The sequence below is a fragment of the Rissa tridactyla genome, chromosome 10, assembly GCF_028500815.1.
Source record: "Rissa tridactyla isolate bRisTri1 chromosome 10, bRisTri1.patW.cur.20221130, whole genome shotgun sequence".
Taxonomy (NCBI): domain Eukaryota; kingdom Metazoa; phylum Chordata; class Aves; order Charadriiformes; family Laridae; genus Rissa; species Rissa tridactyla.
In genome coordinates, this window is record NC_071475.1 from 22,490,695 (window position 1) to 22,507,566 (window position 16,872).

At 40.7% G+C, this 16,872-nt stretch overlaps 2 protein-coding genes across 5 annotated transcripts in view; one reads left to right on the forward strand and one right to left on the reverse strand.

Moving 5' to 3' along the window:
• The window catches only part of CFAP92 (cilia and flagella associated protein 92 (putative)), a 117,666-nt gene that overhangs the window by 25,362 nt on the left and 75,432 nt on the right, over positions 1-16,872 (forward strand). The window contains exon 1 of one of the 3 annotated variants that reach the window (XM_054216257.1): positions 11,082-11,173. The exons of the other annotated variants lie outside the window; for them this stretch is intronic. The gene's annotated coding sequence lies outside the window, so the exon portion shown is untranslated. Of the gene's footprint in view, positions 1-11,081; positions 11,174-16,872 lie in introns of those variants that run through there. 3 annotated transcript variants of the gene reach the window in all.
• Positions 1-16,872, reverse strand: part of EFCC1 (EF-hand and coiled-coil domain containing 1) — a 56,582-nt gene that overhangs the window by 7,714 nt on the left and 31,996 nt on the right. Inside the window, exons 3-7 of one of the 2 annotated variants that reach the window (XM_054216262.1) lie at positions 12,787-12,932; positions 9,279-9,411; positions 8,812-8,977; positions 2,259-2,417; positions 58-127 (exon numbers count right to left, since the gene is read on the reverse strand). In XM_054216262.1, coding sequence (XP_054072237.1) covers positions 58-127; positions 2,259-2,417; positions 8,812-8,977; positions 9,279-9,411; positions 12,787-12,932 — 674 coding nt within the window. Of the gene's footprint in view, positions 1-57; positions 128-2,258; positions 2,418-8,811; positions 8,978-9,278; positions 9,415-12,786; positions 12,933-16,872 lie in introns of both variants that reach the window. The other variant, XM_054216261.1, reaches the window with a different exon arrangement.

Consider the following 16,872-nt stretch of genomic DNA (forward strand, 5'->3'; position numbering starts at 1 on the left):
TTCCCAAAAGGACACTTTACATGTTTCTTGGTCTTTATATGTGAATTATTTTCTTACCAGGTTGGGGGTCACGGCAGGATTCCAAAGTGCTCAGCAAGATTTTCCCCAAGGCTCGCTTAGATATGTTCTTTAAAAAAAAAAATAATGTTATGGCACAAATATGTCTTTCACCAGTTTAAATTATGCAAAAAATTATATCCACAGTATATTTGCATTTGAAAATTAAAACAAAATGAAACTGAATCTGATAACACAAGACCTGATATTGGCTTTATTTTCAAGCATTTTATCTTAGATACTGCTCAAATAATAGCAGTTTGTGGGGGGCTCCAGTTCCTTAATACGGCTGTGGAAAGACAAATAGCAGTTATTCAATGGAAAATAACAGAATTTTCCAGCGCGTGCGCCTAAACAAATCTAGTTGGTAAGGACTGTAAGCAGGGCGTGCACAAGAAAAGCTCGTTCAGTCCTGTGCTAGGCCTGTGTTGAAAGGTGCATGGGCAGAGTCTGGGGTGTGATCTCAGGCCCATCTGTTCTGGGAATCACTGGGAACCATTTTAGGTATAAACAAATTAGAAGAGATTGTGTGTGTCATGTGGTGGGCCCACTGTACGTTATATATTGAGATGTAATAAACATTAGCCAAAGTGAGAGGACTGTAAAAACTACTTAGGATTTGGATGCTCTTTTTCAGTTGTAGTTTTATATTAGAAATCTGTTGGGATGTTACAAATCTGTTGGGATGTTACATAATGTGTTTGGAAATATAAACTCTCTTAATTTGCTGTCGAGACACTAACGCATGCTTTCTGGGAGATGGTCTTGCAATCAGTTTAATTAGCACTTAGAGCGCCCGTATCTGCAGGGACAGGTTGTTCTTGTTAAAACTTCAAGAAGTGAAAATAAATGGAAGCTCTTCTGGAAGAAGGACGGTGTGTCTGCCAGCAGCTCTGGCACTACTGGCCTTGCTTACTGACGCTGATCATCTACCTCTGCGTGTCTGCCCCGGCGGGGACTGGGGCATAGTGGAAAGCAGTTTGCAGCGGGCTGGGATTACACGTGACCTCTGCAGCACAGTGTGAGGTTTTAATAGTCCTAACGTTTTGCCTTTGCACAGTCATTGCTTTGGAGTAGATTCTGTTGCAAATGAGATGCTGGGGATATTTAAAACATGAATGTGAATATGCTGGGGCAGCGACATCTAAAACCACAGTTTCTGATGAATAAGCTTTATTTTGTTTGAAGTATATCCCATCAGGGATTTAGGGGATCCTTGCTGAACTCTGCTGGGAATGCTGTAAATTATCCTTTTCGTTGACAGCATCGTTGCCTGTATTGGTGCTATGGGAGTTGGCAGCACACGGTGGCAAGTTCCCAGCAATGATTAGCTATTATCACTGAGATATGTCACGCTGTGTGATGGATTGTGTCCTAAGCAGAAATAATTTGTAGTAATACAACTGACCAGTGAATGACATGTTGAAGTCTTGACACAAAAGATTATTATGCTTGTTGTCAGTTAGTCTTTACTAGTTTAATCCTTCACTGGATTGTTGTTGATGCATATATCAGACTTGCAATACGAAAGTAGAATTTCCACGTCAAATGCTGAAATAAGTTACCAAATTATGAGATATTGCACTTGTTCCCTAGACTCATCAGTGGAACACGAGTGTACTTCAAACAAAGTAAAGTGATCATCTGAGGAAGCATTCTCATCTCACACAGATTAGGCAGAGCTTTGCTGAAAATTGAAGAGAACCCTCAGTCATTAGAAATTAGCTCCTAGCAGTCCAGCGCGGCTCCCAGTGTACTCTGCAGATGATCCAGTTCACCCGTCTTAATTGGGTAAGAAACGTCTCACAAAAAATACCTTTGTGGTGTACAGGAAGGAATTTTATCCCTTTAATACTGACTCAGTGTCAACTGTAGGATGCAGTAAATAAAGTCCTTTTCTAGAAGGAAAAAGGAAAAATCTTTCTGATTACTAGCATTTTTATTTTCCTTGTTTCCTCTAAAATTTTGTTCAGAGAGAGGATAATGAAAGCCTGGAGATCTAGATCCAAGGAGATCTCTAGGCGTCTCTTAGAAAGTCAGCCGTAGAGTTCTAAAAGCTTTCTGCAATCACCAGGCAGTTCCCCAGGCAAACACTTGTAAAAAGGACTTTGTAGTGAATAGAAAGTACGAACTTCCTTTTTAGTTTGGAAGGGACACTATCAAAACCCATTTTAAGTCTCTGGACTGCTTTCTTGTCATACCAAGTCTCGAAGTTGTTGAAGCAGCTGTAAAACATCCATGAGCTTTTCTTCCACGAGGGACAGCCTAACTCTCTCAGTCTCCAACATCTGTAGCTCCATCTTCAACAATTCCGTCTCCTCCACCTTTTGCTGCAGTTCCCCTAGCAATGGGCCTTTCATCTGGACAATGACACAGGAAATTAAAAGCACTGGAGCTTTTCACTTTCTTGCACAATAATTGCAAAGCTAATTTCCCCCCCTTATCTGGTAAATGTCAGTTCACTCCAGAAGATTATTTTGAAAGGAAGTACATTTCTTTAGCGCACTACATAAAGTGAAGAATCAATAGTTGCTAGGAAATGCATGCTTTGCTCTTGCTCATAATGGCAGTTCATTCAACACTGGATGCACGCAGATAATTCAGAAATTTTAAGTACTAGCATTACTATTTCAGTTTTCTAATCTTTTGCATTTCTGTCATCCTTTATAAAGCATAACTAATTTGTGTGCCCTCACCAATGCGGTCATATTTTTGTCTTGCAACTCCCACATATAAATCATCGGTACATTCAGTGAAACAAGAAGGTAAAGAGCTAATTTTTTTCTAAGTATTTTGGTTTTTAACAAGGAGTTGTAAGGAAAAAAAATAAATGAAGAGTCTGGTTCTGCAAAACACTGGCATGCTTGCTTGGTGAAGCACTGATTTGCAGGTAAGCACAGAGAAGTCCAGCTTCAACGAGACACTTGAACACTACAGAAAGCGCGGGCAGGAGGGGTCTCCTCAGACCTGGCGCACCCAGAGATGAGCTGACCTGTCAGTTGGCTCAGGCCTCCCTCTGGAAAAATGTTCAGGATTCAAAATGTTGCTTTTGTTTCAGTGCAGAAATCTAAGTGACATATTTTGAACTACAAAGCTGCTGCAGCATTTGCAAAAGTAAATCTCTTTGCTTGTCACAGACCCAGCCCTGCTGCAGATACATGGCCAAGTTGCTAAAAACAGCCTGAAAAGCACTCCCTGGAAACTGTGTCACTTAAATATTCATTTTGGACCTTTGAGAGTATGGACAGATTTCAGGTTTATTAACAAAAGTAAACATTTCTCAATCATTAGTGTGCCCAGCATTCTGAAATGTTATCATTTTTTGCAATTTCTTGTTGCAAACACAAACTAAATATATTTATTAATATTACACTGAGAAACAAAATCATGTGGGCTAAATGCCAAATTTGCTGGCTCTGTTGAACTCGAAAAGCTGCAGACCTTAATATGCACACTACTTAATAGATTTTTTTTGGTGGAAATTTGTATCCTAATGAATTTTAATAGATGGGAAGGAACTTCAGTTCCCTAAAACACAAGTGTCAGACTGAAAAAAGAAAACAGCCCCTGATCACACTGCGCCTTCTAGAAGGTCATTTTAGTTTGTGACAGTGCTAATAGTATGTATTAGTTGGCGCTTACTCCCCCATCAGATGGAAATCAGCCTGTTCCATTAGCTCTCTGTGGGCCCGGTGAGGTGCTGCTCCTGGGAATTATACAACAGCCACAGAAGTTTGGATCACTAGATCTGGTCTATCTGCCAAACAATGATTTCAGCAGCCCTGTCTGAACACCCCTTTTAGGTGAATATACTAACATTTTCCTGTATGGAGAGCCAGCTTTGTTACCCCCGATGTGTCAGCAGTCCCACTGAGACACAACAAATACTCTAGAGGCTGTGGGAGGTCTTCAATGAATTAAACATGTGGTTTGCTTTATTACATTGCAGACTGCCCCCACATTGCAAATACCACCTGGCACAGCTACGTACTGAACACATGAAGTAGTTATGTTCCCCTGTACAGCTGAAGCACTGTCATATCGACTAACAGAGAGGTAAACAGGTCACTACTTTTAAGTGTAAGATAGACTTTTCCAATATGCAGTTGGAGAGATGCTGATGGAAATTCGTAACGGGTGCCCATCTATCCTGGTCCCACGCCCTGTCAGGCCCCTGCACCCCTAACATCACTGATGGGCTGCTTTTAGCCGCTGCGTTAGTCGTGCTGGCCAAGCTGCCCTTCCCGGGAAGCTGCGCAGGGACGCCTCTGTCCCCGCTGGCTGCTGCCGACAGCCTGTCGGCTGTGCGGTGGGTCTCCCATACAAACGTGAATAGCAGAAGCACAAGCTTTCCTCTTCAGTATGCGTGCCACTCCAGTTCTCCGGAGCTCTCTACTGTCATGGCCAGCTGCTCAGTTTTCACAGAGAGCAGAGGCAATACGCTCAGCTGAGTGCCGCTAGTCATACTTGGGCGTAGCATTTGTTGCTGCTGCCTCTTTCTGCCCTTCATTTTGACTGCTCCTACAAAGCCCTTTTTGTTTGTTATTTCCTATGCTGTAGCTAGTAAACTGCTTTCCATGGCAGCTATACCTTAACAGTCACCTCCTCATGTATCAGCACGATAGCTTCCTGATACCTTTATTTCATTTATATGTATGGGTATGCAGGTTTTTTGTCTATTTGTGCTTGAAGACAGTGGCTCAGTGTACCATTAGAACATTTTCCCACATTGTTTTCCCTAGCTTGGTTACATCTAGCATCTCTTCTTACCTTAACGTTTGCAATAAGATAATGACGATAGTTAAGCATAACCTATTTTGAAATTTAGGAGGGATGGTCATAGTGCTCGGAGGAGTGGGCTTTGGTTTTAGCTCTGTCAAAGTCCCTTGTCGTAGCCTGATTTTGGAGCTGTGCATTGTCTGTGAAATGGAAATATTCTCAAAACTGGTATTTGGCAAGGCAGTAAGTCAGCTGCTGATGTCCAGCCCTCTTCTAAAAGGGAGTTAATGCCACGGGGAAAATCTGAGCTCTGGAATAGTGTGTACAAATACATCTAGGACAATGAATAATTAATATGCAAAAATCCCTTAGGCAATGTAAGAGAACCTCATTCTGTTGTATTTTCTACAAAAGTTAAGGAGGCTCTCATACTGGAACCATTTTTACAATGAACCTGAGAAACAATTTTCAAAACAGTACCAGAACGGCAGAAGGAAGTGCTGAGCTGTGTTGTGCAGGTTATCTTTTAAATGATTTCACGCCCAAAGGCCTGGAGGGTGGCAACTGTAGCACCAGTTTTTACGAGAGGCTACAGAGGTGATCTGAGCAACAGCAGATCACCTCAAAAGTATCAGTAATGCTGTCAGGCAAAGTGGTAGGAGCTGTAATGGAGAAGGGACTTGGTGAATACATAGATGAACACAGTAAAGAATCTATTAGATTTCTTTGAAAAGGTCTGTGAATATATAGGAATAATGTTAATTCAGTTGATAGAGTGCATTTTGAATCTGCAAAAAGCTTTTGATAAGATTCATCACCAAAGACAAAAAAAACCCCAAAAAGTAACTGGCAGGGGGCAGTAGCGCAGATGCTGCCGTGGCCTTACAGCTGGTTCAAAGGCAGGGGTAGAGCATGGAGGGACGTAATCCTTAGGGTCTCCCTACGAGCTGGGTTAAGAGCTGACCTGCTCAGCATATTCATAAATCATTTTAAAAAAAAAGTGAATGTCAAGGTGTTTAAGTTTGCTCTCAATACATTTTTTGGGGGTAATCGAAACTAAAGCTGCCTGCAAAGAATTACAGCAGGAGTTCATGATACTGAATAGCCATGGATAATAAAAGATCGGATGAAATTCAGTGTGAGTAATGCCAAGTAAGGCATGTAGGAGAGGTACACAACGCCATACATATGCAGTGATGATGGCTGCCACTCAAGAAGGAGATACAGAAGAGCTGTAATCTCCTGAAAATAGCTCAGCGGTCAGCAGAGATCAAAAGGATACGTGCTAGGAGCTATTAGGAAAGGAACTAGGGACAAAACAGAAACCATGATTATGCTGTGAAGGGCTTGCATTTGGATACTAAGCACATTTTCAGTTCTTCTCATTCAAAAAAAGGTAATAGAGCTTGAAAAGTACATGGAAGAATAAAATAGAGTGACAGAAGTAAGGAACGGTTTCTATACCAAGGAGCTGAGGGAGACTAGAAATGGTGATAACCGAGACAATGTTTCTGGTGCTAAAAGTCTGTAAAATGATGAGGAAAAGATCATTTGCTGATTCCCAAGCACACAAATGAGGTGACAGCAGATGATCAGGCTGCAAATTTAAAGCTAACAGAACCAAAAACTCAAAACCTGTTCCTTTCTAACTAGTTTGTGGAGTCCTTGCCCTGAGATACCAAAAGCATAAAAGCTTTAAAGAAAGGAAAGGTAAATTCATGGTCAATAGCTCCAATACTGGGCATTAAACATGATACTCCCCACAACATCCAATTCAAGATGCTCCTGTCCCTTGTGTATTGGGAAGCAGGCGAGCAATTCCAAGAGGAAGATCCTCTGTACTGTTTCTCATTGCTTTTCTCTAAGCAGCTGCTGCTTGCCATCAGGCGTGTGATATTAGGGTGAACTTTTCATTTGACCCTGTATGGCAGGTCATAAACTAATTGTCTTTTCAAGTAAGCTGACAGTTTGTACGCGAGATTTTCTAGAAAATCATTGGCATTCTTTTGCAACACTACTCTTGGCAACCTATCACTTTATTTTTAGAACTCACTCATGTTTTCTCCAGCTATTATTCCCAGGTCCTGACACCATTGTCACCCTGTCTGCAGTAGAAACTATTTTTAAATGTTCGGTTGTTGGAAAGCAGAACTTCCTAGACACGACAGATTTCAGAACTCTTTTATCCCCTGGTTTTAGTGTCTTAGACCGAAGCAATTATTAATCACTATTTGAGGGTGTTGCTTTTCACTTGCCTGCTGAGTTTTTTACATTTTAGCTTTGTTGTTATTTGTCTAATTTTCAGCACTAAGCTGGTCCAAATAGAAGTACATAGAGCAACGTATAAGGTAGTTTTGTCAGGTCATCAGAGAAAGTAGTGTTGGTGGTTTATTTGTTAAGCCAATATATTTATTTGCAAGTTAGATGAGAGAGAGCATTTCCCAGTCTCCCAGTTTGCTTTGTGTTGATTACAGAACAGTCACCTTTTTGAAAGCAATTACTTATGTCTTGTCTGTCTGGTTTGTAGCATCAGAAAAACCCCAACAACCTATAACTGCACACAAGAAATAAATGTTGGCTAAATAAAAGTAAGAGAGTTTAAGAATAAATTCCCCCTATGGGTTTTAAATTCATGTCGCAGTGAGTTGGCACGGTCTTATTCACCTCCCTGCTTGTCTTTAAATCAAGAGCAACAGATTCCATTTTTGTCCTGGATTTTGTGTTAATCTCTCGATAACGGCACATTTCTGAACAAGGTGCACAGAACTAATATCCATCATCAGAGATTAAAAAGAAGGCAATATGATACTGCAGAAGAAGATGAATACCTCTGAATGGAAAAAAAAAAGGAGAAGAAAACTGGCACTACCTACAGGAAGGTAGTTCCTTCCTATAGGCAAAAGGTTAAAATTAGTCTTTTCTGGGGGCTGATGTTAAGCAGTATGGAGGGAAGCTTTCTGTTGCTCTAAGGAGTATTACAGGAATAAATTGTCATTGGATACTGCAAATTGTGCAAGACACAAGTATGGTTTTATTCTGTTTTTAAATGTTTTTCCTCACAAGTAAACCCTTTCATTCAATTTAGGCAAGAGGGAAAATGATATGAAATACTGATAAAAATCAAAGGATGGCAACATGTAAAGAGGTTGAATATTTTACTCTCTTCCTTTAAATAGTTTACTGATTAATACAATCCTTCCAGAACTACTGAAATCTTTATGCTCCTTTTAAAGAAGGGATATAAAATACTGAACAAGCACTAACTGAACCTTCAGACAAAGCAGACCAGAGCAATGCCTACGGTGCAGTATTTTTGTTTCCCAGAAAGATTGCTAGCGTTGACATCTGTGCCTATCAATGGCTGAAGTTTGCAATGCTGAAGTAGTAAGATCACATGGGGCTCCTAGGATGCTGCACTCAGGCTTTTAACTACTGTGGTTATAACCTCTGCTGAAGGGAAGTTCTCAGTTTTTTATTTATAAGTATATTGGTCTAAGCCTGAGATCCAGCCAGAGTAAACCGGATGATTTCCACTGCGGGATTCCAAAATGGTGACCCCTGCATCTCAGCCAGCTGGAGGGATTTCTTGGAAAGTCACTGTGCTCCCAGAGGAGCTGGGTGTCTGGGACACGTGGAGGGTTTCATCCACAGCTGAGGAACCACTCAAAGCTGCCTGTAGTAACCCTCTGGTTAGTGCGCGGCTCTTTAGTCTGCGGTGGTATCAGGCCAAACAGGACATCAGTCAACATCTTAGGCCATTTAAATAAAGGGTAGTGTGTGAAGAGCCTGCGTCTGACTGTGGCCGGTGTACAGTTTGTCCTCCAAAGAAACAGAGGTTCAGGGAGGAACCAGACTGGAAATGCAAGTGTTACAGGAAAGCATGAGATGTTTAAGTTGATGAACTAACGTCATGGTGAGAAACAACAGCAACAGAGAGCAGAATGGCCAGAGTAAAATATAAATGCATATGGATATAAATGCAGCTACTCAAAGACACATAACTAACTCTTTCACCCGCTGCTTGGCACCTGTTACCTCTTCCATATTTGTTTCCAGTTTCTTCACTTCGTGCCCTTTAAGCTCAAGCTGCTGAGTTAGCTGCGTGACTCTCTCTGCAAGCTCCGCAGGGGCTGCGTCATACCCATCCATGTTGGTGCCCTCCGAGTGAGGCATTAACTTTTTCCACATTTTTTCATCACATCTATAGACACATAAAAGAAAAAAAATCAGTGAAAGCTCACAATGTAGGTCCATGTTTGTAAAAGCCAGTTTTTCTGCAAAACTCTTGGCAGGACAGATCACAAATGGGTGTCCCAGCTGACATCGATTAGGATTAGGTGGGAATGGCCAGCACGTTATTTCCCATGTGCTGTAAAGGATGAGCAAAGGGGCCTTCTGATTTTGCTATATAGTCTTAATGCTTCTTACGGAAGCCACAGTGCCTTCAGGTCATGAAATAATCTCTGCAAAGAGCTCAAATGGCATTAATCTCAGAAACCTACCCGCTGCCACAGCAAGGGAGCTTGGCCATTATTTTCTTCATTTGGTCCACCTGGGCTCGCTGGTCTCCTGCCCACTTCTCCTCCTCTTCATCAGAGGCAGCCTGGCCCTCCACAGAGCGGAACAGCTGATCCTCTGCTCGAGAAACCAACAAAATCAACAGCCCAGATGTGCTGCAGCTGTGGCATTTTACACTCCTGAGACTGAGCAGGAAAGAAGTGAGATTTTAAAACCCCCAGTCAAACACAGTGCAGGGTCCTTCAGCAGCCGTGGGGAGGGCTTTAAAGCCAAGCCAAGGGAGCCACAGCAAAGATTGTTATTTTAAGAGTCTTGAATACTTCAGCAAGCTTTTGCAGGTAACTTGTAGCTGCTTCACTTAAATGTCTTCTTTCCTTTAAGCAACTGTAATATAAGGATAAGTGTGAAGGATCAGTGTGTTGTTAGCGGGGGCAATTACTTTTCGTGTATACAATTAAATGTACGCTTTCCAAGAGGAATAAGAAACAGTTGCACTGGGTAAGATTTTTTTGCCTAGTCACTGTAGCAGTTGAACGCTGCTACATTCCGAGTGTGGGAATTTGATACAAATGTTCTCTAATTCATTCCCTCGGTGGTTTTGTAGAGACGGTGATTTAACATATAAATGTAGTACTAGGTGTACAGCTAACTAATGTTTAGTTATGTCCTTTTTACCTAAACCTAATGTCTCCTTATATGCCAAATAAATTGTAAATGAACTGTCTACAATATATCTAAATATACATGTACGATTATAATAATATTTTAATAACTTTTTTAGCTGTATCTTATAAAAACCAGTGTGTTAACGCCTCTTTATCACAAGGAGATATTTACTGGGACTTAAGGGATTACTATGATGCTTGTAGCTTACAGAGAGTCTTTTGAAACAGCGAGTACGTGAAAAGCACTGGTCACATCTTTTTTTGGAACATTTATTTTGAGTCGACATCAGGTTAAGCTAATGTCAACATGATTTAAAATGCTATATTTATTTACCTTAATCACTGTCAGGCAATTAAACAGGTTTAATGAATTCTAGCAGAGTGATCAAGTCAAATGCTGTTATTTCTTCAAATCCTGAAACCCGTTTGCCCTGAGGTGGCATTGCAGGCGGTTGTGCGCGTTTAGTTCCCCCGCAGGGGCAAGGGGGGGCTCACGGGGGTGTCACCCAGCAGAGACTCTCCGGGAAATGATTCTCCGTCTCGCTTCAAGGGCGCGAGCACCCGCAGTTCAAGCTAAAAGAGCCCTTTCAGTTGTCGCTGTGAGCGGGACTAGCGTGCGGCCCCGGCCGCTGGCCAGGAGCGGCGGCTCACACCGGGCTCTTCGCAGCGGCCCCTTCAGAGGGCGGCCGCGTTCCATCCGCGCGGCGCCACGCTCCCTCCGCCCGCCCGCGCTTCCCTCCCGGGCCGCTTTGCGACGGAGCCAAAAGGGGCTGGTGATGGTTGGGTTTGGATGTTTTTGTGTGGCTTGGTTTTCCGCTCCCCCCCGTGGTAAACACTCGGCATGTATTTTTTTAACGTAATTTTCACTCCAGTAGCATTCAATGTGCCTAATTTATAGGTTATCATGTTCAATAACAAAGCTCAGCTGCATGCAGCATTGCTCTTTAATTAGCAAATGAATGTCTGCATTTTCATGGCAATCCTTACACTGTACAAACTAATTTATTAAAAGCACTTTCTTTCTGTGAGGCTGTGCACTGCCAAAACAAAAAAAACTTCCTATTTTCGATCTGTGATACATTAGTAATGACCTTTTTCTATCATCATATATTTTCTTGCCATAGGAGTTCAAAGGGATAATCAATTACAACTCTTATGGCAGCCATGAGAACCGATCGCCCAATGCTATGGATTCCTTGAAGCGCTTCAAACTGGTATGTTTAATCCAGTAAATTAATTGCAGCATCTGGTGTAGCGGGCACTCAGATTAGGCTTTTAAAAATGGAGGAAATCTTTTAAGTCCCCCCTTGTAGGTTATGATTAGCAGAAAACCAGAGAGGAAAAGCAAAACTTCTTATGCATCTCTCTTAACATTAAGCCAGTATTTTATTAAAATTCTTCTACTAAGCTAATATTTAAAAAAATAAATCTGTCGTTAGAATCAGAGCACTTTAATATTGTGATATTTAGGCATTAATTTGTAAACTAACTTACCAAATTCTATTGATGCAAGTGCTCTTCTGCTCTAAGAAATTAGTATTTATTAAAGTATATATGAAAAACAGAAATAATTTTGCATCTAGATTTATTTAGTATATCTAGGTTTATCCCAGATGTTCACGCGACCTTTTTTATTCATTCAACTTTCTTTGTTATTTTTCTCTTCTGCCTTTTCATTTGATGGAACACCTTTTCACATTTTTAAAGCTATAAACCCACAACTTATTTGTTTGTAAAGCTTTTGCTAAAGAGCTGTTTGTACTTGAAGTACGGGTAGCATAGGTTAGACATGGGAACTGTCTTTAAACTGGCAAAGTGTGTGATTTGATGTAAAATAAACCTACTTTTAGAAGTATTTTTAAGTCTAACCACGTGGAGAACGTGCTACAATGTCAATTATATTTACATGTCATTATTTTTAGCATTCCTGAGCAGCTGCTTGACAGCTCTATTCAATACATACCTAAAATCTAATTTTTTGCAAGCGTCCACAGCTCTTCAGCCTGAAGTAAAGATGCCTTGCTGTTTAGAGTTACTTTCAGATAAATGTTTTTGTCTTCTTTGAACTAGATTTGTTAAAAAAATCAAATATAAAAATCATTGAAGGTAAGTCAAACTTGCTGAACTTTGCATTTGCTGTCTCCATGGCATGTAAACCTATCATAAATGTGTCTCATTGTTAGAGCAGCTAAATGATGACTCCCCCCTCCCCAGATTGCTGTCTCTTTGAGAGCCCTTGTAGCTGTCTGCTCCACAAAAGCCTAGTCAAGTTCACTGGCAAGAGCCACCCTTGGCAAACCCAGTGATTTTTAGAAGACTTTCAAAGAATGCTTCATGCAGTCCCACGAGAGATCACAAGTGTGCAATGTTGTGGCAGTAGTTAGCGCTACCTGTGCTAAACAGGTTGGATGTTTTCAGAGTTATTGAAGTGGCCAGGGTGCTTCCAAAGAGTGTGACTGTACAGAATATTAACTGCAAATGGCTTCCTTGGAAATGATTTTAGCTGAAGTTCTGAGTTTTATTTACAAAGAAATGAAAACTTTATATTTTTAAGCTGGGAAAATGGTTTTGTGAGGTGAATCATATGGGAAAAAAAGCAGGTTTAAATTATAGCTCTAAGTGACTTGTTCAGTCTTTCATTAAACATAAAATTAAGTGGCAAGTGGGAAGTAGAAAGCTGGGGTGTTACCTTTTAGGTAGGTCTAGGATTTCAGTATTCATTAGGATTTGTTTGTGGCTTTGATGGTTTAATATCTGTATTAGTTTTTCTGTTGAGGATCTTACAAATCAGTGAGGAAATAAAGTAGTTGGGTACTGGGTTTGATACCGTTCTCAGAAATCGCAGCTCCACCAGTGGGAGATCGTCGATCTTGCTGCACAACAGACAGGCCGTATCTTCCATCTGCTCCAGTGGCTCCTGCTTTCTGCTCGGGGCTGCTTCTTGAGGGGAGCTGAAATCTCACAATTTCTGACCTGCAAGAAAAGGGCAAAGTAAAGTGGACTTGTAGGAAAGCTGACAAACCAGGATGAATGCACACAGCGTAGAACACGAGTGACTTTGGTTGAATGAAATTGTTCAGACTTGCTGTAGAAGAACAGGGGTATCTATCTTCAGACCCTGTAAAACTCTGAACCCCTGAGGGCTGTGTTTGGTTGCTTCACTAAGAATCAAAGGAAGGTAGATTTCAGCTCTTCTTTAGGTAATAAGAACTAAACATCACTTATAGCTTTTAGTTCAGGTCAAAGACATCTAGAAACTATATATGGAAAAAGTCTACTCTGGCCATAAACTCTCCCTTCTCCACTGATGATGATGTGACAGTGCACAGCTCATTTTTACCACGGGCATCATAACCCCATAGCTTGGGTAGCAAGTCCTGCATCTGGTCATTTGGGCTGGTACTCAGAAATGTCAGGCAGTTCTGATCTAAGTCTTCCCAGTACTGGAGATGAAGCAGTGTCAGAGACTGAAAAGTCAAAAAGAATGACATGCAAGAGCGACACACCTGCAAACCAGTGCATTATAGGCAAGAAGCATCTCAACAATGGGCTTCTGAACTGCTCACAATCTCATTTGAAATTGTGTATGTTACATCTATGTGTTTTAATGGAAACGGCTTTCAAGCTGCTTCTTGGGTATGGAGCTAAATGAACTCTTAAGTCAGTCCATTGCAAACTTGTGTGTGTCGTGTAATATTATAAATTTCCTATATATTTCCTAGTGTAGGTAATATTATACGCTTCCTACTCACTTCCATGGCTTCCTCTTTTACTATTTAGAAAACAGCTTACTTTCAATGGTTACATCAAGATATTTTCCTATTTAGACCATATAATAATGTGGTTATATTTTTCCCAGTAGGAGTTGTCATGTAGTTCACAAAGAATCTCTATGCAGAAGAAAGCAAACCAAATTCAGGGGTTTTGTAGTAAATTAAGTTCCCTCCAAATTCTTCCTAAGATTAGTTTTGGTCTGGTGAATATTGGATATTCCTTGTACTTAACACATTAAATATTCATCAACAAAAGCGAGTTAAAACATTCAGCAAATTCGTTCTGCTGAAACAAGTTGTATAACATGATCTTTTTGTACAAATCTAAATACTTCCTGCCTGTAAACTCAACTACTGCTAGGAACAGGACTGGAGATGTAGTAATAGAAAAGCTGATGCCAAGGTAGAGAGAGGTAAGTGTTGCAGAGAGCTTTTGTTTGATCTAACACAGCTGCTGTCAATTCCTGAAGAACCACCCCAATATTGGTTCCCTTGTTGCTTGTGAAAGTATACTAAGTAAATAAGATTGTGACGTTAACAACAACAGTCAGTATTTTGGAATATCTGTAGGGACAGCAGCTGAGGTAAACCATGCTTAGGGACCAGCACTTCTTTTACCCCCTTCAGTAGATCTGACTGCAGGAGAACTAAGGACATACTTTGTTTACAATTTATGGTGGTGTTTAGCTTAGCAACAATTGGATTTCCTGTACAGTCAAGGGAAATAGCAGTCTCCAGAATGGAGCCTGGCTCATCATTTAGCTTCATTAGTTCTGGAAAAAATAATTATGAAGTAGTGCAGAAATAGCAAGCACTATCAAGCTTAGGCATTCAAAATGGGGGCTCCTGGGAGCATCACAGAGCTTCACTGTTCTGGACAATTGCTCTGGAATACAGTAGTGTTTCCTTTCACAAGAATGTTATGTTTTCTTTTTCTGAAATGTGCTCATTTGCTTCATTTTAAGACAAAAACATTTGGGGGTCTGGTACTTGATAAGAATCCTGTGCAATCTCTTGAGGACTGTAGCTGCTGTTGTGCAGATTGTTCTCTTAGTTTTGAGCTACAGTGTAATTAAGATCTGTTTGGATTTCAGAGATTTCTAGTGAGGTCACAGAATACAGAGAGGTTGACATTTCAGTGAACATTCTTTGTCGTCTCCAAGTTGGTTAAGATTTTTAACCCATAAAACATCGGGAATATTCAACTATTGTGAAAACCTTTTCTAGCAGAAGTGGGTCAATGCTGTGATGTTTAATGGGAGATCTGCTGGTGGTATGAACTTCTTACATCTGGCAGCCTGGTTTCAATTTAGCTTGCAGTCCGAGGAACATTATGAGGTTTGGTGGAAAAAAACTATCCTTGTAAAATTCAGGACTTAAAATAGTGAAGTCCCTCCACTTAGATGACACTCAAGACAGACCTAAATAATAGCTTTCACTTCTCTGTAGTTCTTGGGAGGGAACTTATAATCAGTTAATGAAATACAAAGTGCAAACTCTGATTATTCTATAGTAGTTTTCTTGAGAGGACTTCATCAGCTCTCTCTTGGTGTGGAGAAATTAAAGGAGCCATACAGATGACATGGTTTGTTAGGTCTTTCTGCCCAATATATTGCTTAAAGACAGCCCTGTTTGTTTTCTCTGGAGGTGTTCATCTGGGAAACTACAAAGAAATGTAAGTTTTGAGCAAGGGTTTTGAGACCTGGGTGCTCCAGAATTTAAATCTTGCTTCTGGCACGGGCCCTATCATTTGCATCAAATCCCATTGTGCCTTAGTTTCTCCAACAGAAGAAATACAGCAAAGTTAGTGTACCTTACATCCTAAATAAAAAGGGAGTACAGCTTAAGATACAGCCTGTTTTCTAGAACCGTGCAAGGAAATTACTTCAAGGTGTTTAGGAAAGGGGTAGATTTTAAATGTGCGTGAAGGAACGTGTGGCCAGACAGGCTGGAATTTCAGAGCTCATTCATGCCAGATAAAAATGAAGAAAAAAAGCAAGCAGCAGCATAAATATATAAACAAGTTTAAAAAAAAAACCAAACAACCAACCAAGAGATTTCATAGTTGATCAGCTAATATATAATGTCAAGGTTCTGTTGGAAATAACAAAACGGAAATTAGTTGTTTTGGTATGTCCTGCCAAGACTCCAGTATAATGTGATGCTGGGCACTGGTTTATCCACAGTAGTGACCAGGGAAGGTGACAGGAAAGGACAGGACCAACAGCACAGTGACAGAGGTGAAGGGAGGGGGAATGTCCTGCGCCATGGAGTTCCAAAGGAGGGATGTATAAACACGCTGGCTTTCATTCACGTCATCCAAAACCAGCTTAGGGTAATAATCTGCCAAGCTTGGTGCCAAAGATGAGGAGGCAGAGCTAGAGATCTCTCTGGTTTTATGGAAATGGTGAGGGGGCGAAAGAGGCTGCTGATACTTCTCATGGAGCTGCAAGGGCACACTTTGCATTCCTTTAAACTATAACTAGAAACTAAACGTGAGATGGGCTGAAGAAGGTTCTTGTCAGAAATATTGCACAGAACTAGAAGAATAGCATTAAGGATACTAAGGAATCTTTGCAGCAGTCTAATGGAAGAAAGGGGCTGCTTTTAATTTTGCCATCACTACAGGATCTTACATTCACTTTGGAGAATATTTCAAATTTCTGACTGGATTTTCTCTGGTTTTTTGACTTTAAAGCAGATGTAACCAAATAGTACGGAAGGTTTAATTTCTTAGGGTTGCTTCATGTTTATTGTTGAAGTACACAGCGTTTCATCCTCCTTCTCAAGTGAGGTGATAAAGGCACAAATGGAGTCGTGGTGGTGCTCTTGTGTAGCAGAACAATGACACACCGTGATCTCCTGATTTCTCATGTGATTTAACCACTAGGTCACTTTTTCCTATCTGGGAGCTTCTTATTTTCTTTAATGCCAAATCTGCACTCTTGATTTTCAAGTGGCAGAGGTTAGAATTTAGAGAGCAGCATAACTGGTATGCTTTTGCTGTCATGGTAAATGCTAAAAGGAGGAATCTTCACTTTTTCTTAAACATAGGTTTAATTCTTTTCTCGTTAGTATTCATGCAGCATCAAATGGGGCTTCATAAACGAGAAGAAGAGTGAATAAACAGCACATTTGTT